At 51.2% G+C, this 26,158-nt stretch overlaps 1 protein-coding gene across 3 annotated transcripts in view; it reads left to right on the forward strand.

Moving 5' to 3' along the window:
• EFR3B (EFR3 homolog B) overlaps positions 1 to 26,158 on the forward strand; it is an 87,377-nt gene that overhangs the window by 47,095 nt on the left and 14,124 nt on the right. The window contains exons 4-13 of one of the 3 annotated variants that reach the window (XM_032866971.1): positions 185 to 335; positions 14,908 to 15,029; positions 18,327 to 18,476; positions 19,962 to 20,096; positions 20,560 to 20,638; positions 21,319 to 21,454; positions 21,681 to 21,842; positions 22,540 to 22,651; positions 23,030 to 23,081; positions 25,549 to 25,721. In XM_032866971.1, coding sequence (XP_032722862.1) covers positions 185 to 335; positions 14,908 to 15,029; positions 18,327 to 18,476; positions 19,962 to 20,096; positions 20,560 to 20,638; positions 21,319 to 21,454; positions 21,681 to 21,842; positions 22,540 to 22,651; positions 23,030 to 23,081; positions 25,549 to 25,721 — 1,272 coding nt within the window. The remainder of the gene's footprint in view (positions 1 to 184; positions 336 to 14,907; positions 15,030 to 18,326; positions 18,477 to 19,961; positions 20,097 to 20,559; positions 20,639 to 21,318; positions 21,455 to 21,680; positions 21,843 to 22,539; positions 22,652 to 23,029; positions 23,082 to 25,548; positions 25,722 to 26,158) is intronic. The other 2 variants (XM_032866972.1, XM_032866973.1) reach the window with 2 other exon arrangements.

Below are 26,158 nucleotides of genomic sequence, written 5' to 3' on the forward strand. Positions count from 1 at the left end.
TCCTGCTGATTCTTGGTGCTGGGCTGCAGTGGGCACTAGCTGGAATGGCTGTCCAGACATTAGCATCCTATTGGAAGAGCCTCATTACCCAGATGCTGGCCAGGGGGTCACTGTGCTGATTGTCCCAGTCATGCAATGAGGGTGGGATGGGCGTGAAACCCAGTGACGGTGCTCCTTTCCCCAGGTATGTGTGCATCGCCATGGAGGCGCTGGACCAGTTGCTCATGGCCTGCCATTGCCAGAGCATCAACCTCTTCGTGGAGAGTTTCCTCAAGATGGTGGCCAAGCTGCTGGAGTCAGAGAAGCCCAACCTGCAGATCCTCGGCACCAACTCGGTAAGGAGCCGGCAGCGGGGTGGGGAGTGGGGATTAGGGAGGACGGTGGAGGGGGTAGTTCCTAGAGGACGTCTGGGTCAGCCTTGCTATAATCCATTCCTATTTGGTTTCTGACCCTAAGTATAACTCACCTCTTACCTTCGTGTCCCTCTTTGCGTGAATTAAGGGCTATTTGGTCTTTTAATTTAAATAAATATAGAATAAACAGAATAAATGTTAAAGACAAAGTTCACATAGTAAAGCATGTGATTCTGTGGTTTTTAACATGTTCACAAGGTAGTGCAACCACGGCCACGATCTACTGTGTGTATCTTTAGACTGGCGATCTTCAACCATTTTCTGGTCTTGGATTTTTTTCCCCCTGAAATAATTTTAAGTGGAGCTCCAACGGATATAAAAGTAGATGGAAAGGGAGCCATTCCTCTGAGGGCAGGGGGTGTGGCCCCTGACTCCATGGGCCCCACTTTGAAAGCTGTCGGACAGAGGCATCAGGTAAGTGGGAAGATCACGGGGAAGCCGGAATCGGGATTTCTGGCTCAGTTCTGCCCTTGTCCTGCTGGTGACCTGGAGTGGGCTATCTTTTATGGACCCGTCTTTCCATCCATACCATGAGCCGACTGAAGTTGGTCCAAGCTCTGTAATGCTGTTCCCTGGAAAGGGGCTGCTGTCATGAGAGGTTATGGTTTGGGGGGATATCAAATGTGATGTGTCAAAAACTCCCCACTTCGTATTTATCTATATATCCTGGAATATCCCGATGGCTTTCTTCAATGTCTCACTCTTGGTCCTCCTCCCTCCTCTTCAGGGCATACTTTCAGCTCCAGGCCTTCCAGCGGCTTCTCCTTAAAAGCCCTGATAGGCAACCATTTTACAGCTATCACAAAAGACAAGGCAAAGGTGTGTGCCCTCTTCGCCTTCCCAGCCTGGCTTTTCTGAATTTTTATTGCACAGATCACAGCTGCTTTCCTGTCCTACCTGAGCTGAGTTCACCAGTAGTCTTTAAATTTTAATTTTCATTTCCGGGCCCAGAGTAGCAACTATGGCCTTCCCTTTCCTCTCCCTAGAAGCCAGCTGCCTTTGACAAATTACACGTACAGTAGCAAAGGGTGAAGACTTTTGTCAGGTTGCCCTGGCAACAGCTTCTGATACTGTTTCATTTGTCCTGTTTAAGATAACTCTAGTCTAGGAGAGAACATCTGAACCGAGAGTAAGCCAGTCATCTTGTATCTAGAGGGCCTCTCCCCAGGGGGGACGCGGAAGCAGGCGGCTACCCCAGCTACCCTTCCCCACAGCCAGACCCGGCCAGGGGTGGCTGTTTTCTTAGCTCCAGCCTCGCAAATTTCCTAGATTCCCCATGACAGCAAGTCCCTGCCTCATCTGCGGAGTGAGTCAGCTCATGAGTCTGGTGCTGCATGCAATGAAGGTTACATAAGGACAGGCGATAAGTGAAGTCACATCATTACAATAGAGTCAAAGTGCCTTGGGAGGCAGCTTGTGCCGGTGGCACCCCTCATCCAGATGCTTTTTCCTGCTCTCAAGGCCTGGGACCTCCACAAGCCTCTGCGAGAACGGGGTTCCTCTGCTCCTCGTCACCTTAGAACAGCCAGCCTGCAGGTGCTTGATGTCGTCCTAAAGAGTCTAGCCTAGGAGTTTCAACTGATTTTCGTGGGGCTTCGAGGCCTCGTGGGGGCAAAGGAGGACCCTGGAGGAGGACTAGAAGGGTCCCGTCTGGAAGTTTGCAACCTTTGGTTTCGATAAAGGGTTTTGCTGCTAGGAAATTAACAGAAAGACACGGAAGGAGGGGGAAAGAGAAAGAAAGAGAAAAGGAAGCTTCCCATGCTATGCTAGCAGCAGATTTGGGGACCGCTGAAGCACGGCAGCCTTAAACCTGTGCAGGGTTCCTCCCTCCCTTCCTTTCTTCCTTTCTTCCTTTCTTTACCTCTCAGAGGTGTTCGTCCAGCTTGTACTTGATCACCATAAGGATGACGTTGTGTTGAGACTTGTCACAAAATCCAAATTTGCTAACACTAATCCTGCATGTTGCATGCAGTAAAGTGTGATTTTTGAAATGTAAGTGATGTTTTCAAGCCCTTAAGAAGAATACCAGGGTTTTGGAGGATGATGAGTGCCAGGAAAATCTGAGAAGATGGGAGCCAGGGCCAGCTAAGCTCACTTTACTTGTTCAGGGATTTGCCTGTGTGCACCTGCCTCATTGCCTGATGGGTCCATATGTGTGGCTCAGGGACAGGGAAGTGACCATGTGTCTTGACCTTTTGAGATCACTCCCTGATAATAAACTGAAAATATTAAATCTGCAAGTGCCAAGGTCCCCTACATGACCAATCCAATGTGTTAGCCTCATGTATACAAACAGTAAACTCTTAAGAAGATTCACGGATTACAGTTTGCACTTTGGTCCCTACATCACAACATATACAAAAATTAACTCAAAATAAACAAAGACCTAAATGTAAGAGCTGAAACTACAGAGCTCTTCGAAGAAACTAAGGGATTCTGTGTTCATGATCCAGAATCTGGCAGTGGATGCTTAGGTACAACATCAAAAGCAGAAACAACAAAAAAGAAAAAATAGACCAGCAGACTTCATCAAATTAAAAACTTTTGCGCATCCAATGACACTACTGAGAAAGGGAAAAGACAGCCACAGAATGGGAGAAAATATTTACCAATCATATACCTGATAAGGGTCCAACAACCAGAATGTATGAGAAATTCTTACAACTCAACAACAGAAAGACAACCCAATTAAAAAATGGCCCAGGGTTTGAATAGACCTTTCTCCAACGGCGATCCACAGATGGCCAAGACACACGTGAAAAGATGCTCAACATCACTAATCGTTAGGGAAATACAAGCCGAAACCATGGGCTACCACCTCACAGCCTGGGGATGACCATTAAAAACAAAACAAAGGGCGCCCAGGTGGCTCAGTCAGTAAAGCGACTGCCTTCACTCAGGTCATGATCCCAGCGTCCTGGGATCGAGTCCCGAGTTGCGCTCACTGCTCAGCAGAGAGCCTGCTTTTCCATCTCCTTCTGCCTGCTACTCTGCCTACTCTGTTAAATAAATAAAAATCTTTAAGAAAAAAACAAAACAAAACAAAAACACTGTAAAAGACAAATGTTGGCAAGAATGTGTAGAAATCAAAGCCCTCGTATATTGCTAGTCAAAAGTAAAATGATGTGGGTACCGTGGAAAACAGGTAAGTGTTTCCTCAAAGTTAAACAGAATTACTAGAGGACTCAGCAAGTCTTCCTAGGTATAGACCCGCAAGAACTGAAAACAGGTACTCAGACAAATACAGGACACAAATGCTCACAGAAACACCATCTGCCAAAAGATGGAAACAGCCCAAAAGTCACATGGTGTGTGATTCCATTTAGATGAGCGTCCTGTCTCGGTCAATCCATAGGTCGGAAAGCAGAAGAGTGCTTGCCTGGGGCTGGGGAAGCGGACAGTGGGGGTGACTGCTTAGTGGCTACTGGGGCTCCTTTGGGGATGATAAAATGCTTTCGCTGCAAAATGTGAATGTATTAAAGGCCACAGAATCATGCACTTTAAGAGGGTTAACTTTAGGTTTTGTAAATTTTACCCGAGTTTTTTTTTAACTGCACCTTCAGGGGCGTCTGTGTGGCTCAGTCTGTTAAGCACCTGCCTTCGGCTCAGGTCAGGATCTCAGGGTCCCGAGATTGAGCCCCAGTCGGGCTCCTTGCTCAGTGGGGAGCCTGGTTCTCCCTCTGCCCCTGCCCCTTCCCCTGCTTGTGCTCTTTCTCTGGCTCACTCTCTCTTTACCAAATAAATAAAAACAAAAATAAAACCGCACTTTCAGCTCTCAGCAGCCCAACGTCAATGGCACACAGGCGTTTGTGTTCTCGCTGAACCACCACCTTGGATCAGGCACGCAGAGGTCCTGCAGGGAAGGGTGGCTTCCTTCCTGGCACTGGAGGGATGCAGGAGCCAGGAGTCATCTCCCTCTGGGAAAACAGATTCCCCTCTGGGACTTGCCTGTGTCCTGTCCTTCCCATCTCGCCTTCCCACCAGTCCCCTCCAGACCTCACCTCCAGGATGCCTTTTTCTCGCCCGGGTTCAGCTGCCCCTGGTGCTCCCTTTCTTTGACTCCCATCCTGGACCAGGTGGGAGCCATTGCTTTCCACCTGTCCTTGCTTCCCTGCCCCTCAGCCACACAGCCCTCCCCACCCGAATGGCCCGGTTCAGAGAAGTGCCTCTGAAAACCATAAGACATGTGGGTCTGGGCCTCTGTGGATACCTGCTGCAAAATTTAATTTGGGCTTTCAGGGTGGCTCCTTAGTTCTTTTTTTTTTTTTTTTTTTTTTTTTTTTTTTGGCCACTGCCCTCACTCACCTTCTCAGCAGTCTCTGCAAACCTTCCTTTCTTTTCCATCCAATCCCCTCCCATATTGGCTTCCTGGCTTCCTCCGTGTCAGAGGCAGCTTCGCTTTCTTCTATCCCTGAGAAAATAGGTGGGGTTCCCTCAACTTCCCGCATCCACCTTCCTCTCCAAAAGAGTCCCATCTGGGCAGGAGCCTTCTCCATCCATTCTCTCTCTCCTCCAGGTTCTCCATCCTTCCCCTTCTCTGGTTCCTTCCCTCGGTCGACATGGAAGTTGTCAAATTGTCTTTTATCACTATTGTTCAAATCTGAATTCAGTACAGGTGATGCCTTCACGTTGTCTTCTGAGGCTCTTTGCCTGTCCCCGGCCCTCTCCTGCTCAGCTTTGCTTTTCATGACACTGACTTCTTGGAGAAACTGGGTTAGCTGGTTTGTGGAATGGCGCACACATTCTGGGTTTGTCCCGTCACTTGCTTGTGGCACCTTTTCTTTCACTCTCCCGTTGCCTGTAATTCCTGCAAACTGGAATTATAACAGGAACACAAACGTCTGGGGTCTCAGGTTTTTAATGGGTGCCATCCCAGGTTAGGGTGGTATCAGCCGGCTCTCTCCATTTTTTAAAAGCATATTGTTGTCTCTTGCCGGTAGAGATCTGTGGAAAGCGGGCGAGTAACCCATTCCCCATATTTATACTGATGTTTTACCTTTGAGAGCACCTTCTCCTTGTTGACTGCACCTGCTTCCTCAGGCTCCCCTGACTTCCCTGACCCCATCACCCCAGCTTTTCCTACCTGGTTCATCCTTCTTGGCTCCTGTGGCTGAGTAAGGGTCCCCCAAGGATGTCCACATTCTAATCCCTGGGACCCATGAATGTGAACAGAAATGACAAAAGGGCCTTTGCGCATAGGATCAGGCTGAGGATCTTGAGATGGGAGAGGTTCTTCTGGATTATCCAGGTGGGTCCGATGGCATCACAGGGATGCTTATAGGTGGGAGTGGGTCAGAGTCAGACAGACGGTGAATGATGATGGAAGCAGAGGGAAAGAGAGAAAGACTGCTGGCCTTGAAGACGGAGGAAGGGGGCCATGAGCCAAAAGCTGTGGGTGGCTTCTGGAAGCTAAAAAGGGCAAGGAAATGCTCCTCTGGAGCCTCCAGAGTGCACGCAGCCTTGCAGACCCATTGTAGACTTCTGATCTCCAGAACCGTAAGATAAGAGACATGTGTTGTTTTACACCAATAAATTGTGGTATTATTGCAGCAGCAATCGGAAACGAACAGTTTCCTGCGATGATTCTCTTCCTCTTCACGCCCCTGCAATGCCTGTGGTCTCCCCGGCCCCTGGTGCCCCATCTTCTCATTCTCTGTGCTCCCCCTGGACCATTCATCAGCTCTTGCGGTTTTGACTGTCATCTCTAGACTGGAAATCCTCCCTGTTCAACGCCGGTGCAGAAACCACTGCTAGGAGCCCACGAGCTACATAGAAGGGGGCTCCTTTGGAGGTGGATCAAGTCAGAGTTGCGAGGCCACGGGGGTCAGCAGCAGCAGCAGCAACAACGCACGGGGATTCTAGAACAGAGGCAGCTGGTGCTTCCCTGGGTCTCTGTTGACCCAGCCAGCACGTGGGGCAGTTGGCGCCGGGGGGATCACCTTCTCGGGCAACTAGGACCAGGCTTTCCCAAAAGACCTTAAACTGTGTCGGTTTTACAATGAATCTTGACAAAGAGAAGGCATTATGTGGGTAGACAGGAGGCAAATATCCTAGGTCTAGGGGAGGACCATGCCTCGGCTGGCATTGGCAGGCCATGATCACATCACAGTGGAACTTTCTCTGGCTTTAGTGGAAAGTGCTCCTGGAAGTTGCTATCAACAAGAGGCAGCTGGAGGACCAGGCCGAGGGTGTTACTGTCAAATCCACGCAATGTACAGCATCTGCTTCCCAGCTAGGATTTGTCTCAGCAAAGCTGAGAAGCAGTTCCTATTTCTCCTGGTGGAGGCCAACACAGCGCCACGGCCTGCAGTCCTAGACCCAGGAAGGAGCTGGGGTTCTGTCTATGCCCAGCATTTTATTTATTTTTTTAAAGATTTTATTTATTTATTCCACAGAGATAAAACGGACATAAATGGGGGGGGGGACAGCAGGCAGAGGGAGAAGTAGGCTCCCCGCCGAGCAGGGAGCCCGATACAGACTCAATCCCAGGACCCCAGGATCATGACCTGAGCTGAAGGCAGACGCTTAACGACTGAGTCACCCAGGTGCCCCTGTGCCCAGCATTTTAGACCACAGTTCTGTCCTTGACAGCAGGAAATCGTGCAGCTCAGAATGCTTCTGTACAAGAGGGAAAAGCTAACTTCTGCATGGAGATACTCAGTTGGCACATAAGTGAGGCCAGCCAGCTCAGCTTCCATTTTCCACACCAGGGAAGAGCTGTTTTTACACTGTCAATATTTGGAGATTGCTTTCCCTTTATTAATTCAGGCCCTTAGGAACTCTCAGTATTCGCATCACAGCCGCATCACAGCCGCTCCTGCCTGCCTCTGCCAGGGGTGGGTGATCGCCCCAACAAGCCTGCCACCCTTTGTTGTATAAAAAGAAGTGAAACTTTGATATTGAAAGGGTGGCCCTAGCAGTGCCTGGGGCCTTTGAAGTGTCACATGTTCAGAATCTTCAGTTTGGGGACACCTGGGTGGCTCAGTCTGTTGAGAGTCTGCCTTTGGCTCAGGTCGTGATCCCGTGATCCCAGGGCCCTGGGAGCAAGCCCCGAATGGGGCTCTTTGCTCAGCAGGAGAACCGGCTTCTCCTTCTCCCTCGGCCCCTCCCCCCATTCATCCTCTCTCTCTCTCACTCGCTCACTCACTCTCAAATAAATAAATAAAATCTTAAAAAAAAAATCTTCAGTTTGTTGCTATGGAGAACTTCCTCATCGTTACTATATCTTAAAAAAAAAACAAAAACAAAAACACAAAAAACAAACCCAGCTTTATTATTTCACAATCTTATTCACTAGGCAAGTAGCATTTTAACAAAAGTCGATTGTAAGGTATGAATTAGCAATAATGGGAGCAAAGCAGACAGGAAGTTCCTGGTGTATCATGCGTTTAAAAAAAAAAAAATAGTGACGTGTCACACAGGTAAATGGGCCCCTAGTGAGAATCCAAGGAGTGTTCATACCAAGCCAAAAATGCTCTGGGGTTGGGGAGTGGAAATGTCACCCCCCTCCAATCAACTGGGATGGGCTACTCATACCAAGCTGCTGATAAGACAACTGCCTTTATTAGCTCCATTTTACAGATGGGGCAACTGAGGCACAAGAAACTTAAGTAACTTGCCCCAGATAAGCTTCATAAGTGGAGGCAGTGGGACTCAGTGATGCAGTCTGGCTCCAGACCCCTTCTTATAACCATGACATTCTACTGTCTCTCATGACAGGACTGAAGGCCTTCCTCTCACGAAACCCTAGTGTTCTAACCCCATGTCTGCCAGGCCTTGGTGGACTTCCTCAGCGGGTATGGGGCCTTGACCAGGGCCCCCATGAAGCACCCCAATTTCACCCTCTGAACCGTGATTACCAAAGGTTCCTGTCAGCCCCTAGAAGCCTCAGGAGCAGCTTGGGGTGGGCTCTCTAGGAGATGTCCCTTGAGAACCTCACAGGCCAGTGCTCCCTGACCAGGCCACTGGGGGCTGGCGTGTCTGGGCAGTCATACTCTCAGACTCGAGGGAGAAAAGCTTCTTCTATCAAGTTATCACACCAAGGGTTCCTAGGGACACTCAGATATCCTGGTAACAAAAATTACCTATTTCACATGCCCCATCATGTAATAAACAGGGTGTGTACCCTCTGAATAGGAGGTTCAGATGGACAGTGAGTGTGGTCTCATGACCAGACCTCCGGACAGAACAAGAGTCCCAGCAAACATGGGAATGGAATGGTTGGCCGCCAAAACCTCGAAGCTGCAGCTCACCCCCAGGCCGTTTGGGGCCCCAGAGATGGAGCTAAGGCCTGGTCATCTATCCAACCATTGGTTTAACCCCGAACCACTTCAGTTCAAAGGAACTGGTCTTCAAAGGAGATGACTATCTATTCTGCCTTGCCAACCTCCTTTACCAACATTTTCCCAGCGTCCTGCATAAGCGGTCTCCCTCCCAGCCTGACTGGAAACATTTCCAGAGCTACTGGTCCAGCCTGCCAGTATAGGGACAAAGGACATAGGATCTGTAGACCTGCTGCCCCAGAACCTCCAGGGTGGAAGTTGCCTGAGGGATGGCTCTTCAGAATGCAGATACCTGGGCCCTACTCCCCAGATAATCATGTTCACCAGTCCTGGGGTGGCTCAGAAGTCTGCATTTTCCACAAGCTCCCCAGATCATTCCAAGACACATTAAGATTTAAAAACCAGGGTGCCTGGGTGGCTCAGTTGGTTAAGAGGCTGCCTCCTACTCAGGTCATGATCCCAGGATCCCGGGATTGAGCCCGGCATTGAGCTCACTGCTCAGCGAGGGGTCTGCTTCTCCCTCTGCCTGCCGCTCCCCCTATTTGTGCTCTCTCTGTCAAATAAATAAATAAAGGGCGACTGGGTGGCTCAGTCGTTAAGTGGCTGCCTTCAGCACAGGTCATGATCCCAGGGTCCTAGGATCGAGGCCCACATCAGGCTCCTTGCTCGGCGGGAAGCCTGCTTCTCCTTCTCCCACTCCCCCTGCTTGTGTTCCCTCTCTCTCTGTCTCTTTGTCAAATAAGTGAATAAAATCTTTTTTAAAATAAATAAATAAATACATAAAATTTTAAAATAAAATTAAATTAAATTTTAAAAACCGCTGGTAGAAAGCAAAGAACATGAGAGTATAAGAATTCCCAAGTTTGCGGCCCAAATCCACCTGTCACAGCTCGTTGACCTGAAATAACTCACTTGCTCCCTTACAGCCTCAGTTTCCTTATTTTCACAGTGGGAGCAACATAGACCCTGCAAAACTCACGGGTTTGCCAACAATTACATCCGATAAGGCATGTTTGGGTAGGCTGAAAAATGGCCCCCAAAAGAGATCTATGTGCTGATCCCTGGAACCTGTGAACATCACGTTCTATGGAGTCAGGTTCTCTGCAGATGTGAGTAAAACTAAGGATCATGAAACGGGGGGGGGGGGGGGGGGGGGGGATGGGGGTGCCCCCGGGGCGCCGGGGGGGGGCGCGAGGGGGGGGGAGGGGGGGGGGGGGGGGAGACCCAGGGAGAAGGAGGGGGGAGGGGGGGGGGGGGGGGGGGGGGGGGGGTTATCCTGGAGTAGCCCCAGGAGCCTTACGTGCTGTCTCAAGGGTCTTAGAGAGGAGAGGGAGATGTGACACAGAGGAGAAGAGAGGTGAAGGTAGAGACAGAGGCGGCTCTGATGCAGCCCCAGGGAACTCGGGATGTGTGAGGTGCCCTAGAAATGTTGTAGGTGCCTTAGAAGTATTTAATGTTGTTATGACAGGATGTCAGCGTTAGGGGCTGCTTTTGCATATGGCTCCCGTCCACATCCGGCGGGAAAGATGGGCGGGGCCTGCTGTGGCTCCACCCCCATACAAATTCCTTTCTATAAATAGCCTTCTCTAGGGCCCCTGCCTTTTGCACATTTTGAGGACTTCAACAGAACAGTTACGAGTTAAACCGAGTTAAACCGAGGCAAACAGGCTTCACCATAGCCATACTGGAAATGGATTTTTCTGGTCAGGTGGGATGAGAACGTGCACTGAGCACCGTCGCGGACATGCGCAGAACAGACCCCTGGTTGCTGAGCAGTGTCTTCAATGTGTTTGGCCGCTGCCGTAGCACACTCCTTCGATGATCTTGCGCTGCTGAATCCTGTAAGACCCATACGAAGTTATAGCCTCAGGGCGCCTGAGTGGCTCAGTGAGTTAAGCCTCCGGCTCTTGGTTTCATGTCACGATCTCCTGGAGCCTGCTTAAGATTCTTTCTCTCTCTCTCTCTCTCTCTTTCTCTCTCTCTCCCTCTGCCCCTCCCCCACCTCTTAAAAAAAAAGTTCAAGCCTCTTAGAAATAAGAACCTTGCTAATATGAAAACTTGGAATCACAGAGTTCCTGTTGTAACAGGAACTTGGGGAGCTTTTCTTAATTATTTCTAATGTATTCACATTCTTAGGAAATGATGTGTGCATTTTAAAGAGAAGAAAACGAACGTTCCTCTGATTTGTCCCTGGTCTTGCAGTGATGACTGCTGGCTATCCCATAGTCCCACCCTCTTGCCCCTCAGTGCGGTGCTCTGTCCTAGTGCCCTAAATGACCTCAGTCCCTGAATGGTACCTGGAGGGGGCGTGGCCATCACCCCCATATCCCCTGCCCTCTGCCGCAGCCCTCACTCCCATCCTCAGCCACCAGTTCCCTGGGGGGTGGCAAAAACTAGTTTCCTTCTCTCCACACCCCCAGGCATCACATTTGAGGTGTGTTGCCTGCATGGTATGTGCTACCCACCTGGACCCCTCCTCTGTGATTGCCTGGCTGGGCCTGTGTTGATGACATGAAAAGGACAAGGGTCACGCTTGTCTAGCCTCCGAGCTGACAGACAAGACCACAGTCACCATGGTCACTGCAGCACTGTTCCCTGAGCTAGCCAGGCACCGTGCTAGTCACTCTGCATATGTCCCCACATTTAATCCTGGTGACCAGCCGGTGTCCTAGTGTCCCTACTTCACCAAGGAGGAGGCAGTGGCTCAGAAGTTTTACAACATGTTCACGTCACACAGAGGATAAGAGGCAGAACAAGGAGGCGGCCGTCCACCTGTGGCCCCAGCAGCATGGGGGGACCATTGTCTACTTAAATGGAAGAACTCTCTTGTCGAAAGCAAAATTTGAGAAGACGCAGACCTAAATTCCCAGGGAGGAAGGGTGCAGAGGACTGAAAATCCAGGGACACAGACAGTCACAGAAGAAAAGAATGAGGGCAATTTCCAGTGTGGTTAGCAGCTGGAGCTGGCCCTGTGGGCAGAGATCCAGAAGAAACTAGAAAAAGGCCACCCCGGTTGTAGAAAAGGGATCCCCATGCATGTTTTCTATCCTGCGTTACCAGTGTGGCTGCCGTGGAATTTTCGGTTTTTAAATATCGATCATATCTCAATTCTAACCTTACAGCCTGTGGGTATGAGTCAAAATATTTAGCAGCTTGAACAGCATGGGTAATGGCCAGACTCAACAGCACTGGGCGTGACAAGCACTCAGGCTGTGCTTCTAGGCCATGCCCCTGACTGGAGTCAGGCCTCCTCGTGGCTTCACGGCGCTTAGAAGAGGAGGAAAGTCAAAGAGGAAAGTTGCACAGAGATCATGGTTCAGAGAAGCGTCCGTGTCCGTGGTGGTGTGTGGAAGACGGGAGGCCAGGTTGTCCGCTAGCGACCGGGCAGTATTTCTCAAGTGGGGGCCGTCTCATCAGGTCTCCTGGGACTGACCATGCTACACGGTCAACCCCTGGGCCTCCTCCCAGAGTGACTCAGTGACTCAGCATGTCTGGGGCCGGTGGTGCCAATCCATGTGGCTCTGGAGCTCTGTGGCTCTGTTTACCATAATATGTCTCTCACTTAGAGTCATTCTAAGAAGAGATGACGTGTGTAAAATGCTTGGGGTGGCACTTCTAAACCAGTGAACTTGAGGTCTGGGCGTTCGTTCCCCTGACATACATCTGAGTCTACCCAGTCAGTAAATGTGAGAGATGAAATCTTTGACTATTTCTCCCTCTTTATTATGGTCTCTTGTTTTAATACTTTCAAATGCATATTCTCTTGCATACACTCGGATTGTCTTATTTTAAGCTGCCTCATCATATGGGAGGTACATACAGTATAAGAAAAAATTTAAGGGGCGCCTGGGTGGCTCAGTTAGTTTTCAGCCTCTGCCTTTGGCTCAGGTCATGATCTCAGGGTCCTGGGATGGAGCCCCGACATCGGGCTTCCTGCTCAGCCGAGAGCCTGCTTCTCCCTCTCCCTCTGCCCTCCCCCTGCTCTTGCGCGTGCACAGTCTCTCCCTCTCCCTCTCAAATAAATTTTTTAAAAATCCTTTTTAAAAAATGAAGACTCTTAGTGAATGATGACTGCAGTATTTATTCATATATGGGAAAACCAAACCATAAGAGAAGTTCAAAGTCCCGCTCAAAAGTCATGCTGCCAGTGAGGGGTGCCTGGGTGGCTCAGTGGGTTAAGGCCTCTGCCTTTGGCTCGGGTCATGGTCTCAGGGTCCTGGGCTTGAGCCCCACTTCAGGCTCTCTGCTTAGCGGAGAACCTGCTTCCTCCTCTCTCTCCGCCTGCCTCTCTGACTACTTGTAATCTCTATCAAATAAATAAATAAAATCTTTAAAAAAAAAAAAAGTCATGCTGCCAGTGAGAGTAGATCTGCTGTGTGTCCCCTTTGAGTAGACGGACACCCTGACCATGCCAGACTCCCACCGTGAGGAGGGAAGGGTGGCCAGGGATCATCCTATCGGTAGGTATGAGCAGGCATGAGCCCAAACTTCGCTTGAACCTTTGGATCAAGGTTCAAAGTTTGGATCAAGGATCGCTTGAATCTTTGGATCAAGAACCTGTGTGTTCTAACCTTTGGGGACTTAAGAAGTTCACGTAGCTGAAGGCTACGTTTCTAGAATTCATTGTTTCTAGAATTCCTGAACTTACATCTAATCAATGAATTAATCTAATCAATTTACGATCTATCAATGATGGATTACCACTATGCCTCTTCTGCAGAACTCCATCAATAATGCAAGCAGGGTCCTTTGGATTTATTGCTAATATCAGAATATTCGCTTCCAAATAGAGGTTTACATTTCAAATGTTAACTTGGAAAGCAAGATCTCCTCATCTGTATGTTGAGATTCGTTCAGCCAGCAGAAAATAAATGTATATTTATTACCGAAAGAAAAATTAATGATGTTGGTGCAAGCTGCTAATTGTCATCCAGAAAAGTTAACAAATTTTGAGTAGTTACATAGAGAAACAGATTGGAATTGGTAATGAATATTATGAGTGCATTAACTAGATGATTTTAGAAATAATAGCATATCCTTTTAGAACCAACAAATGTTTATAAAAATTAAATAATGCAAGACAGAATCATGGAGAATAGATTTTATTATAAGCGTGATCTTTTGAGTTGTTTGCAGTACTAAATTTATAACATTAAACAAAATAACCTATAAGAATTATACTTAATTTTTAGCAATTTAACTCTACTTAGTCCCTGATTCTTGCTTCTCTGTGGGAGTCCATTGAAATTAAGTCCCTATTTAGAATTGCAAATGTGCAGCCGGGTGGCAGAAAGAATCCAGCCCTGATAATACTGAGCCAGACTTAACAGAACTGAATCTGCACACTTTAAAAATGTGCTCAAATTTGAAGCAATAGGGGGGCCTGGGTGGCTCAGTTGGTCAAGAATCTGCCTTTGGCTCAGGTCATGATCTCGGGGTCCTGGGACTGAGCCCTGCCTCAGGGCTCCCAGCTCAGCAAGGAGTCTGCTTGTCCCTCCCTACATTCCAATCCCCTGTGCACGTTCTCTCTCAAGTTAATAAATAAAATCTTTAAACATAAATTAATACATAATTTTAAATAATAAAATGGAATTACATTTTTATAAATTATATTTATTAACATATAATGTATTATTTGCCCCAGGGGTACGGTCTGTGAATCATCAGGCTGACACATTTCACAGCGCTCACCATAGCCCATACCCTCCCCGGTGTCCATAACCCAGCCACCCTCTCCCTACGGAATAACATTTTTAAATCAAATGAATTCATTCTAAAGTGCTGAGACACGGTTTGGCATTGGCTTTGGCTGTTTCAGTTCATCGCTGACTGCCTCCAGGCCTACGTGTGTTTGGTGCGGCTCTGGGCATGGAAGGGGGCAGGAGCTTAAGAGAGTCGCCTTCATGTCCTCACCTGTTCCATCCTCTGCTCACCTCAGCGGGGATGGGCTGAAAAGGGCCATAGGGTCCGGTCGTGTGGTGTTGACGGGAAGGGCAAGCAGGATTTGGAATCCACGGAGGCGTGGAGATCGGGTGTGCTGCGGGAAGCAGAGCCGAGCCACGTCCTGGAACGCGTGGCTCCCGGGTGTGTATGTCCCCTGGCTTTACTAGGGCAGGGGGCCTCGGGATGGCAAGCGCCAGAGCCCAGAGCCTGAAGGTGAAGAGCACAGTGGGTCACCTCTCACCTGTACATCTCTCCCTCCTCCCGGGCAGTTTGTGAAGTTTGCCAACATCGAAGAGGACACCCCATCCTATCACCGGAGCTATGACTTCTTTGTATCCCGCTTCAGTGAAATGTGCCACTCCAGCCATGATGACACGGAAATCAAAACCAAGTGAGTAGGGGAGGCGAGGGGGCCCACTCAGCTAAGGGCGAAAGCATCGAGGGGTCTTACAGCGTTCCCAGCCCAGAACGCACTGTCTGACCTCTGCAGCATTGACCTTGGCTCTGACATCGCTGGGGAGGGAGGGAAACACCTGGCGGGATGTAGGTGGGCAAGTGGGCAGAGCTGGACTCCCAGCTTGTGCTTTCAAAGGAAAATCTTCTGGGGCACGAAATAGGAGCAGATGGAAGGCAATGGTCTTGGGAACCAAATCTGAGCACACTTATACACACATGCACAGACCTGTGTTTTTTTGTTCAGGAGTACGTGCATTTATACACACCCAGAAACACACCCACTATCCATCACACTATCACCACTATCCATCACAACATACATCTGCTGATACAAAACCCAAGTCTTCACATTGGCTGATCTCTGTGGGCATCCTGGCTTTGTCTCTTCTACTAATCCCTGGCTCATTCCCCTCCAGCCACACAGGGCTCCTTACTGCCCACAAACACACCAAGGACATTCCCGCCACAGGGCCTTTGCACCATCTGTTCATGTGCCTGGAATGCTTCCTCCATAGATCTGTCTAGCTCACTTGCTTTCCCCCTGCAAGCCCTTGCTCAAATAACTCCTGGTCAATTAACACCACCTTCTCTCAAACATCCCACATACCCCCTTCTCTTCTCCATTGCCCTGCTCTGTTTTCCCCGCATAGCACGATCCCCTTCATGACATGCTTATTGTTTCTTACTCTTTGTCTGTCCCCCAGCAGAATGTAAACTCTGGGAGGCCAGAGTCATCGTTTTGTTCACTGCTGCCTCTCAGGTGCCGCAGCACTGCCTGGGGACCAGTAGGTGCTCAATAAACAGTTATTGAGTGAATGAATGAGTGAATGAATGAATGCTTTCTTTTTTTTTTTTTTTAAGATTTTATTTCTTTTATGTCATCTCTGTGCCTAACGTGGAGCTTGAACTCACAACCCCAAGATCAAGGGTCGGATGCTCTGCCAACCGAGCAAGCCAGGTGCCAAGAATGAATGCTTTCAGATAAACGTCTTGAATTATTGACTACGCTTTTATGTTCAGACTCAAACTTATCAAGTTCTTCAACTCACAGAAACACACTTATCCACATAGAATGAAAACTTCTCAAATAAAATCACAAAGGCATTTACGTGACTATATGCCCACAGAAGATAAGGGGGACAGAGCGTCAGACCAATGGAGCAGTGCATGAGCAAGGAAACAGGGAATTGGGGTTTGCGCTAAGTCTTGTCGTAGAACGATAAGGTGCAAAACGATTGGAAGGGGGCCTCTGCCCAAATGGGGTGTGTTTATGTTATCAACTCAGGGAGGCCCTATGAAATGGAGAATATGTTCAAAGGGGACAAAGAAGGAAGGAGAAGGGAAGAGAAGGGAGAGGCCAGGGGGAGCCAGATCGAGGAGGCTTGGTGGCTGACGTTGACGGTGGTATGCCCACAGCAGCCCAATTCTCCAGTGCTTTGTTCCAGAACTCAGCCACTGGCTTTCTCCTTCATCACCCCAGTACCTCGGAGGGGCCCTGAGTGCCGTGTTTTGTGCAACAGCAGGGCCAGGGAGCCCTGCTGACAGTCTGGGTTGAAGGAACGGAAAGTGAACCCCACCATCCCGCAGAGAGCCAGTTCCCAAAGCTGTGAGCCTGTGGAACATCTCCAGGGCAGGTCACCCTGTGAGTGGTTGGAAGGACCCCCTCCTCCTCAGGCCCCCGTCTCTTAAAATAGTCATGGACTCTGGAAGGGCGCTACCCCAGTGCCTCCGACAGGTAGTGGGGGCCCCTGGAGGAAGGAGCCCCTTGTCATCTCCCCAGCACTGGCCCTGCCGTAGCCCCCTCACTGCAGATGGGCTCTAAAGAGACAGAAGGTTCTGGAACAGTTGGGGCATGTCTGGGGGCAGGTGCTGGGGAAGGCACAGTACTGGAGCCTGGTGTGGCTGTAACAGGGGCTGGTCATTCAGGCAATACTGAGCTTTCAGAAGGGGGAGCAGAGGGGACATCCCTGTGCCACCACACACACACACACACACACACACACACACACACACACACGACATGGTGGGGGAAGAAGGCACAGAAGCAGACGTCTGTCAGCCCTGTGTTGTGACAGCATTAGGATGTGCGGCCCGTGGGGAGGACGGTGGCTGAGATTTGCTCCTGGCACCTGAGCAGGGCCATTAATGCCCACAGACAGCACGTGCCAACCCTGAAAGGAGGGCTTGCCAGGGTGACAGGTGTTTCTGGCATAAGTCATCCTTTTTCTTTCTGTCAGCCTCCCTGTGCCCCTTTTCCCCAAGAGCCCCCTGTTGTTCATTCACAGCCTCAGCAGAGCCCAGAGCCCCTTTCCAAGAACAACACTTGGGTCTTATAAATAAGAGTGTGTGTTGTGCGAGGTGGGGGGGGTGTCCCTTGGGTTCAGATACTCCCCAGGCCCCTTGTTCTTGGTTAAGCCTCCGATGGGCCCATGACAGGGAGCCATAAGAGGAGCAGGTCTCTCTGAGGGCCTGGTCTTTGGGGCTTTATTTCGAAAGGGTCGGTCAGCTCCAGGTGCCGTGGAATGAAATGTGTACATATGTGGGAGGCATTCTGGGGAGACTAAACTAATTCACATTCACACATAAGGAAGCCCTGGGGAGGAAACCAGCCAGGCCTGGTTTCTTGCCGGCCAGGCTCTCTTGGGTGGGACATAGGAGCCCAGTGTGTTTGGGACGTATTTCTTCTGTGCATTAGGAAGTACCTTGTTTTTTGTTTTTTTTAAAAGACTTTACTTATTTATCTGACAAAGATCATAAGTAGGCAGAGAGGCAGGCAGAGAGAGAAGGGGAAGCAGGCTCCCCACTGAGCGGAGAGCCCAATGCGGGGCTCGATCCCAGGACCCTGAGATCATGACCTGAGCAGAAGGCAGAGGCTTAACCCACTGAGCCATCCAGGCACCCCTAGGAAGTACCTTGTAACCCAGAACCAGGAGTAAGAATAGTGAGGGAGACAATATTCTAGTTACTTCGCTCTTAAGTCTGCATAGCCTCTGGCTCAGGGTCTTGACTGGGTGTGGGGGTAGGGCAGGATCAAAGCAGCTCATGTCCACTTGCACAGGAAGCTGGCCAGCCAGGAGGCTGAGTCACACGGAGGGTAGAAGGTGGGCTCCCTTCTGCCTTTGGATGGACAAATGCATCCCCGGTCCCCACACCGTGCTCCTCCCCTTGCCACAGAAGCCAGGCTCTCCAGGCTGGAGGATTTCATGACTCCGTGTTGCCCTTTTTCTTCCAGAATCAGAATGTCAGGCATCAAAGGTCTTCAAGGGGTGGTGAGGAAGACAGTGAACGATGAATTGCAAGCCAATATCTGGGACCCACAGCACATGGATAAAATTGTCCCGTCGCTGCTTTTCAATCTGCAGCACATAGAGGAGGCAGAGAGGTAAGCAGGCGAGGCAGGAGCTCGGGCAGCAGCCATGCACGGCCCTCCTGGGCTGCCTCTGCCATCTGCTTGGGAACCACAGGGCTTGGGCTGGCTGGTAAAGCCTAATTAAAAGGCCAGGGATCTTGGTTTTTGTGGCTTGTTATGCAATGCGTCCAAGGCCGGCTCCCTAGGAGCCTTGGCTCTGGCCTTCTGCCAGCTTGCTGCACCCCCTAAGGTCTGCATTCGTGAAGGAAGGGCAGTAACCGTGCTGGGTTCCCTGAGGGTAAGTGTGAGCTGGTAAGAACACAAAGAACCAAGAGTCGGGTTACCTCTGTCTCTCTGAAAGCAGCAGGCCAAGGAGGTTTTAAAGCACCTTTCATGGCTCCAGTGGCTGAGGACTTTCCCTTCCTCCCTCACTTCCTAATGGGCACTGCAGGCCCTTAAAACTAGCTTGACCAACCAGCAGCCCCTGGACACTAGTTGCAGATGCTGGGTTTGAATCTGGGAGCCCTCAGACAGGGGATTCAGTGTGTCCCTCGCCCCTCGCTCTTCCCATCTGTAAAATGGGATGCAGGGAAAGGCTCGTGTTGCTGTCCACTTGGGCTGTGCATGGTGAGGTGTGAGAACAGCAGGTTCCTTCCTCCCTCCCTCTGACTCCCTGGAGCCGGTGAAGCTGGGGACAGGCTGTGGGGGGGAGGAAGTGTGGCCCTCTGGGGGCCGTTCCTGGAACTGCACCTCACCCCCGAGCTTGGCCTGTGGACTCTAGGGGTCTCAACCCCCAGAGAGAGACATGAGGCTCCTTCTTCTGTCCAGATCCAGCCCCTGTGACTGAGGTACCACTGAGTTCCATTTGCGCCAACCGCCTTGCCTTTCTTTTTCCTCTCCCTCTCTCCTCCACTTTCTTTTGCTTTCTCTATTACTCGGCCTCCCTCTCTCACACTCAGTCTTTTTCCTTCCCAGGCTTTGGGGAATGGAGACACTGTGGTCTGTGCCTCCCAGACCTGTGATGTGCAGGCTATCTGTCCTTCCTGCGGGGACACCTGTGCCCAAGGATTTCCGGAAAGAGAATTTGACCCCTTCTCCCATGATCTTCCTCCATCCTGGCGTCCTTTACTCTGTTTCATCTCTGACAGTCAGGATATCTCCCACATTATCTCTGCAGCCCGCATCAAATTCCTGCCTGTCCCAGTGCACCACGTGCAATGACGCAGTGTGGAAACGCAGGCTGCTGGGGCGCCTGGGCGGTGCAGTCGGTTAAGCCTCTGCCTTTGGCTCAGATCATGATCTCAGGGTCGAGATGGAGGCTCGCATTGGGCTCCCTACTCAGCAGGAAGTCTGCTTCTCCCTCTTCCACTCTCCCTGCTTGTGCCCTCTCTCTCTCTCTCTCTCTCTAATAAATAAGTAAAATCATCTTTAAAAAAAGAAAAAAGAAATGCAGGCTGCACAAAGACTGATTCGAGCTTTGCTCGCCATCACTTACCCACATGCTGCTTGTTTCCACAGCCGCTCTCCCTCGCCCCTCCAAGCACCAGAGAAGGAGAAAGAGAACCCAGCAGAGCTGGCCGAGAGATGCCTTCGGGAATTGCTGGGCCGCGCTGCCTTTGGCAACATCAAAAACGCCATCAAGCCTGTTCTCATGTGAGTGCCGCCGCCCCCCCCCCCCCCCAGCCCTCAGAGAACTTTCAGGTCCTGGCATCTTGCTGACTCGGGGATAGGGGAAAGAGGTGTTATGGTGGTGGTCCTTTGCCCAAGATGGTCCCTTGTCTGTGCCTGTGTGACAGCAGAAGCTACCACACAGTGGCCAAGAGCAGTGTTGGGGAGAGGTGCTGGTAGGAGGCCCCAAAACCAGAGGAAGGTGCCTGGCTTCACTCCTGAGTCCACAGCTGCAGAACTCTGTTCTTGGCTTCCCTCCGGTTCCTGTGAGGGGACAGCCCCAGGGTCCTCATCCTCCTCCCTCCTGCCACCTGTAAGGCCTTCCTCACCTGGGAGCTCTGCCAGGGGCTGGGTCTCTCAGGAGCCTCCTCTCCCCCCAAGCTTGTCTGTCCTCCCTACCATTGCTTTACCTTTCATAGCCATTCCTCCCGTGTTTTCTCCCTCACAGCCACCTGGATAACCATTCTCTCTGGGAACCCAAGGTCTTTGCCATCCGTTGCTTTAAAATCATCATGTACTCAATTCAGGTACGGCGGCTTCCCCCTCCAGCTTGTGGACCGGCCAAGGGCACCTCAGGGAGCAGGCCGGTGTGCTAAAGCAGAAAGCCAGCTGTCCTCTGTGACTTCTCCCCAGCCCCCAGGTGTCTCAACGTGCTGTTCATCTGGCTGGGAGGAAGGGCAGGTTTTAGTTTTATTTCTGATACAGCACAGATAAATACTTTATAAAATACAATTAAAAAGAATTCTTTTAAAAAGTAAATGAAAAGCTCATGTAAAATACAAGCCCCTAGACCCCACTCACCCCACAGCCTAATGGTGTTGCTTACTAAGCCCTTATTCTCAAGGTTTCTACTGTCCCAGTGTAATCAGGCTACACTTTGAGCAGCACGGGACTAAACCCTATGGCCTGTGGTGGTCCTTACCAGTATGACCTGGGACGGACCCAGGAACAATGAAAAGAAAGACCCAAAAATTGACTTTTGACCCGCTTGAAGTGGAAGGGCCCAGGGCAACTCGAAATCAAGGTTGTCCCTGGAATGGGACCAGGGGGAAGGGACTGAGGAGACATGGACACCACCTCCAGTGCCCACTGGCCTCAGGACCTCACCTTCGTCCACGCCGGCCGTTGCGTCCCAGTCGAGAGCTGCCCTGGCGCAGAGGCCGCGTGGGGGTTGCGGTTTGGGGCCAGCACGTCTTCCTCCCCCCAGCCGCAGCACTCCCACCTGGTTATCCAGCAGCTCCTGAGCCACCTGGATGCCAACAGCCGCAGCGCGGCCACGGTGCGGGCGGGCATCGTGGAGGTCCTGTCGGAAGCTGCCGTCATCGCGGCCACCGGCTCCGTCGGTAAGGGGGCCCCGAGGGACAGCGTGGGAGCCCCGGAAGCCTCCAAGGGCAAAGCCCTGCCCTCGGCGGGAGGCTGCCTCCCCCTCCAGAAAAGGGCAAGGGAGCGCGGGGAGGGGGCAGAGGAAGGGCCCGCCTGGATTATTGCAAGACCGGCGAGAACGAGCGGGGGTGCCAGCCCTGGATTTCGGGTCTCCCCCTCCCTGCACCCCGCCCCCGCTGCGCTTAGGGCCCACGGTGCTGGAGATGTTCAACACTCTGCTGAGGCAGCTGCGGCTCAGCATCGACTACGCCCTCACCGGGAGCTACGACGGGGCCATCAGCCTGGGCACCAAGATCATCAAAGAGCACGAAGAGCGCATGTTCCAAGAGGCTGTCATCAAGACCGTAGGTGGGACCCGGGGCGGGGCCATGGTGGGCGGGGCCGGTGGTGGGGCGGGGCCGGGCGCCGCAGCGTCCGTCCCGGTTGGGAGAGGCAGGGGGCGGCCTCCACCCCGACCGCGCTCGGACGCTGCAGGAAAGTCGTCGGCTCAGGTTGCGTTACCCGCGGACGTCGGAGGAGATGGAGTCCGTCGGCGGCGCGCACAGCTCTCGGACCGGCCGGGGTCGGGCGTGAGGGAGAGCGCAGAACGACGTCCGTGGGTTGCTCAGGCGGGACTTCGGATCAGAGGCGGAGAGCCGCGAACTCTTCCCGCCCCCAGCCCCCATCAGGCCGGTCGGATGCCGCCACGCGGGAGCGATTGGTGGGGAGAAGCGAGGAAGAGGAGAGGCGGGAGGGAGGAAAGGGAGAAGGCCGTGGATGCGCACATGGATGCGGACGGGGAGAACCGGACGGCCACCTCCGAGCTTGCAGAGCTGGTCACTGCAGAGCCGTCCTGGCTTAGCACCAGGGCGCTCTCCCCTCTCCTTCCCAGAGACGCTGACCACAGCCTGCGGAATGACGAGCGAAGGTTTCTCCCTCCGCGTCTTAGTTCTCTCCCTAGGGACGCAGCCTGCACTCTGGGCGGTAGTTTGTCCAGTTGAGAGGCGGAGCGGAGACCCTGGGAGGGGGCAGCCCCACCTGAGCCAACCCCATCTCCTTACTGCAGGCTCCTTTGCCAGCACGTTGCCCACGTATCAGCGCTCCGAGGTGATCCTCTTCATCATGAGCAAGGTCCCACTGCCTTCCCTGCATCATCCCGTGGAGACAGGGAAGACAGGGTAAGCCTCCCAGCCTCGCTGCCCTTTCTCCCCTATTGGCCAAAATTCCACCCCAGCTTCCCTTCCCGTGTTTTCTCCCTTACTTCGCTTTAATTTTCCTGATCCTGCCCTCACTTTTCTTCTACTCTCAAATCCCTCAGCAGTCTTTAGTGGGGCCCTTGGATCCCACAACAATTCCTCAGGCTGCCCCACCAATAACTACCTCCCACCTTTGGGACAAGCCGTTAATTCTCTGGTCTACTTCCTGGCTCTGGAAGTCAACTGTCCCGGGAAACAAGCTTAATGGAGAATCTAATCACAAGGGGAACCTGGGCAAGCAAATGTGGGGTCTCTGCCCACATCACCATCCTGGTGAGTATTTGTGTCTCTGGTCTACAGAGAGAACAGGAACCGGCTGACCCAGATTATGCTGCTGAAATCCCTCCTTCAGGTGAGCCTCTCCTGTCCCCAGTCCTGCTCTGACTCTACAGAAGGCAGCTCCTCCCAAGGGACCAAGAGAAGGCTATCACATACAGTTGTGCAGGTTGCACACTGCACAAATAGTCCCAGCTTGAAGGGTGACTAGGGGGCTGAAATCTAGCCTGTGTTACACTCATTAACAGTCTGGGCATCCACAGAGCTGGATCATCCGGAGCAGGCAGGGCACTGCTCCTAATTTTCACAAAGGTTCCTTATCAGCTACTAATAGCCTTGTCACTCAAACATTATCTCTGAATTGGGATGCTATCTTTGGTTCCTGCCCTTTTTTTCCCCTTTCAACTACCTCCCTAGGTCCCTTCCACCTGTTTCCCCCTCAGCACTTGTGCCCACCTCAGTCTGTCTTTCCCTTCATCAGGATTTTAGATTCCTCTTTACATTTTTGCAACTATCACTGGAGTCCAGATTGAGTATCTTCAAAAGCCATCTCATGACCAACTTGTTAGAACATATATGGACTCAGTGAGATTTGGAGTCATGGGTCTGAGTGGGGTCCTGGAATCTGTTTGTAACGGGCTCCCCAGGGATTCTTAACACACAGCTCCGCCTAAGCTCTGGAAATCTCACAGCTAGATTCTCCTCATGGTTGTCCTTTTCTCCATCTGTCCTCATCAATCAGACATACAACCACAAGGAGAATTTTCTAGAAATGATGCTCCCCACACGTTGCTCCTTTTTAAATAGTAGGTGTCCATGTACAATTGACATGCCTCCAGATTTCACCTGTCAGACTGAGGTGGGAGATCCTCAGGCGCCTTCCCCTCCCTGACTCCCCATCTCAGCCCTCAGCCCCAGTCTCTGTTCCAGCCCTGCTGATCTGTACGCCCCACCCGCTCCCGAGCCCACGCTGTTCATGCTACTGTGTTTTTATAAAGGCTTTTCATGCTGGCACTGCCCACATCTGGTGACCTCCTTGGTCTGTGTGCTCCTGCCATTTCTGCTGAGCTTGCCCTCACTGTACCCAGCTCCTTATCAAGGTGACAGTTTGGGGGGCACTCACACCCCCCTTTAGCTGATGTTTACTATTGTTGCCACCAGGCCTTGCTAGATCCTCTAGGGTCTGCTGAATCATCAAAGGCATTGTTTTGCAATTTGGATTTAACCATCAATATTGTTTTGCTGCTTTTGTTTTTTGTGGGTTTTTAAAATTTTTTTGTTTTTAATTAAATTCAATTAATTAACATATAATATATTATTAGTTACAGAGGTAGAGGTCAGTGATTCATCAGTCTTAGAATACCCAGTGCTCATTACATCACATGCCCTCCTTAATGTCCTTCCCCCAGTTACCCCATCTCCACCCCTGCCCCTCCAGCAACCCTGTTTGTTTCCTAAGATTAAGAGTCTCTTATGGTTTGTTTCCCCTCTCTCATCTCTTCTTGTTTTATTTTTCCCTCCCTTCCCCTATGATCCTCTGTTTTGTTTCTTAAATTCCACAGTGGAGTGAGATCATATGATAATTGTCTTTCTCCGATTGACTCATTTCGCTTAGCATAATACCCTCTAGTTCCATCCACATTGTTGTAAATGGCAGGATTTTTTGATGGCTGCATAGTATTCCATTGTGTATGTACATCACATCTCCTTTTAAATTTTTTTTTTTAGATTTTATTTATTTATTTGACAGACAGAGATCACAAGTAGGCAGAGAGGCAGGCAGAGAGAGAGAGGGGAAAGCAGGCTTCCTGCCGAGCAGAGAGCCCAATGCAGGGCTCAATCCCAGGACCCTGGTATCATGGCCTGAGCCAAAGGCAGAGGCTTTAACCCACTGAGCCACCCAGGCGCCCCACATCACATCTTCTTTATCCATTCATCTGTCAGAGGACATCTGGGCTCCTTTCAGTTGGGCTATGGTGGATGCTGCTGCTGTAAACTTTGGGATTGTTTTACTGCTTTTGTACGCTTTAACAACATTACGCGTGATGTGTCTACTGACAGCCACTGGCTTTAATCTGAAGACCCCCCAGGATGCGCACCTTGAAGAGTTGGCTTGAAATGGTTGTTGTAGGGGGGAGGGTTGTGGGTCCTCAGCCCCGCTGTAAGCTCTCCCACTGTCTCTCCGTGTCTGTGTGACCATCCGTGCCCTTATGCAGTGTCTCGTTCGTGGGGAGTGTTCATCAGCTGTGCCCTGACAGCTGGACCATTAGGTCCAGAGGCTCCCTGGCCCCTGCTCCCCTCTAGTGCTTACCCCTTGCTTGCTTTCAACAACCTAAAATAGGTCTAGGTGATTGTTGGCATGTTCAAAAAAGTTGCCTCAGGCATCCAGGGCCCAGGATGGAGGACAAGGGAGCTGGACTGTGAGCTGTCAGGAGGGGTCAGGTTCATTAGACCCCAGATCCACCAGCTGCTGTCCATCTCCTCGCTGCACTGAGGGTGCCAGTGTCCCTAACTAAGCTCGGCCATGCTGGGCTTGCTCACAGGTTTCCACAGGTTTCCAGTGCAACAACATGATGTCAGCCCTGCCCAGCAACTTCCTGGACCGCCTTCTGTCCACCGCCCTCATGGAGGACGCAGAGATCCGCCTCTTTGTTCTAGAGATTCTCATCAGTTTCATCGATCGTCATGGCAACCGCCACAAGTTCTCTACCATCAGGTGAACTTGGGGTCTCCCTTCCAGTAGGTGTATGGTGGGGGAGAAGACTTCCCGTAGCTCTCACACCCAGGTGAGAGGACAGTTCCCTTATTCATTGGGAACCAGCAGGAGCTGATCATGGACATGGACCCTGGGGTCCTGTGGGAGTGGGAGAGGTGGAAGGGCACTTCTCCCAGGGAGCCAGGGGATGGAGTGGAGACGGGGGAGAGGAAGAGCAGGTACTAAAGGGAGTTAGTGGGTGGGGAGGAAGGTAGAGGGTGCAGGTTTATCAGTAAAGACTGGGGAGGAGGGGAAGGGAGGAAGAGAATAATCGGAATTGGTATTTTAAAGATTTTATTTATTTATTAAAGAGAGAGAGTGAGAGAGAGCATGAGAGAGGAGAAGGTCAGAGGGAGAAGCAGACTCCCCATGTTGCTGGGAGCCTAATGTAGGACTCG

This window comes from Lontra canadensis, unplaced genomic scaffold (assembly GCF_010015895.1).
Source record: "Lontra canadensis isolate GAN:19392208 unplaced genomic scaffold, GSC_riverotter_1.0 scaffold32, whole genome shotgun sequence".
Lineage (NCBI taxonomy): Eukaryota > Metazoa > Chordata > Mammalia > Carnivora > Mustelidae > Lontra > Lontra canadensis.